Genomic DNA, 1,287 nt, shown 5'->3' with positions numbered 1-1,287 from the left:
AGCCAGCTCGTTGAATCAATCGATACCACTGAATTCGTCATAGACTTTTTAGGCCGCAAGTCTATCAGCATCGGGCTCGACCCGTCCAAAGATTTCAACGTATCTATCCGGATAATCGCGCCATCGCGGTTCGTATGTATAACAGCCGATTTTTTACGTCGCCTTTACTCGTTGATGGGGCATATTCTATCGATTATAACCGACCCTCCGGTTAAAAGCCGCGAAAAACTATTACTCCGGGACGAGACGATCACACTGTCCAAAATTAGTTATCGCGGTGATAATATGCTGGTTATCGAATCCCACCACCAGCAAGGGCGCCGTGTATTATTGAGCAGAAGAAATCTATTAAAGCTCCAAGACATGCAATGGATTATCAACGAGGTTATCGCCCAAAAATCTAACATTGTACGTCACATGGTGATGGGACAAACTGATCTTATGGCCACGTATTTATACGCAAATGTACCCGTAGAAAAATCCTCGTCAGTTGAAGAAATTACAGCGATCATCTGCAATATCCACAGCGATTTATCGACACTGAATATCGTCCCGAAAAATGAATACAGTTTCACGAACCAGATCAAATTGTTTGCACACAAACAGCTCGCCGAGTGTTGGCACAAGAAAATGCGCGAAAACAGTACAGACTATCCGATCGACGACGACGCCGCCGCCGCCACCGCTGACGTCATCGAATGGGTAATATATTATTATATTATATTATACTATATTATAATTTATAATATATCATACGTTATTTTTACAGCCGATCAGACTCGAAGAAATTGACGGGTCAGCGATGTTTTCTTATACAAACTATTGATGTGCCGCTGTCCACCGAATTCCACACGGTGCATTCAACCGCCGGCCAGGGATATAGGAAAATTAATAGTTGACTAGGCATAATATAATATATTATAATATATATATATATATGTATACGTTGTTATATTGTTACAGAACATTGCATTCATATTATTGTACGTTACTTGTATTATTGTGAAATAATATTTTTATACCTATTATTACTATACACATATGCACTGTCAAAATCACTGTATAATATATTATGATATTATATAGGAAAAAATAAAACGCGTTATATTTATTATTATTATTATTATTGTTTATTCCAGAAACATTATTAATACGGATATCAGATATCGTACGATACATTATATTATATTATATTATAATTATAATTATTATAAATCAATCGTAAAATAATAGCAGTAAACATTTTAATGGAAAAACATTAATACATATATACACATTATATATATA

The 1,287-nt window shown here is 35.5% G+C and overlaps 1 protein-coding gene across 1 annotated transcript in view; it reads left to right on the top strand.

Annotated features, from left to right (window-relative positions):
* Positions 1–997, top strand: part of LOC107885652 — a 1,382-nt gene extending 385 nt beyond the window's left edge. The window contains exons 2-3 of the mRNA XM_029492566.1: positions 3–702; positions 770–997. Coding sequence (XP_029348426.1) covers positions 3–702; positions 770–826 — 757 coding nt within the window. The 3' untranslated portion in view covers positions 827–997. The remainder of the gene's footprint in view (positions 1–2; positions 703–769) is intronic.
* The last annotated feature ends 290 nt before the right edge of the window (positions 998–1,287 follow it).

The sequence above is a fragment of the Acyrthosiphon pisum genome, unplaced genomic scaffold, assembly GCF_005508785.2.
Source record: "Acyrthosiphon pisum isolate AL4f unplaced genomic scaffold, pea_aphid_22Mar2018_4r6ur Scaffold_21763;HRSCAF=24797, whole genome shotgun sequence".
NCBI classification, from domain to species: domain Eukaryota; kingdom Metazoa; phylum Arthropoda; class Insecta; order Hemiptera; family Aphididae; genus Acyrthosiphon; species Acyrthosiphon pisum.
The sequence above is the reverse complement of the archived record's forward strand: the minus strand, read 5'-3'. Positions and strand labels throughout refer to the sequence as shown.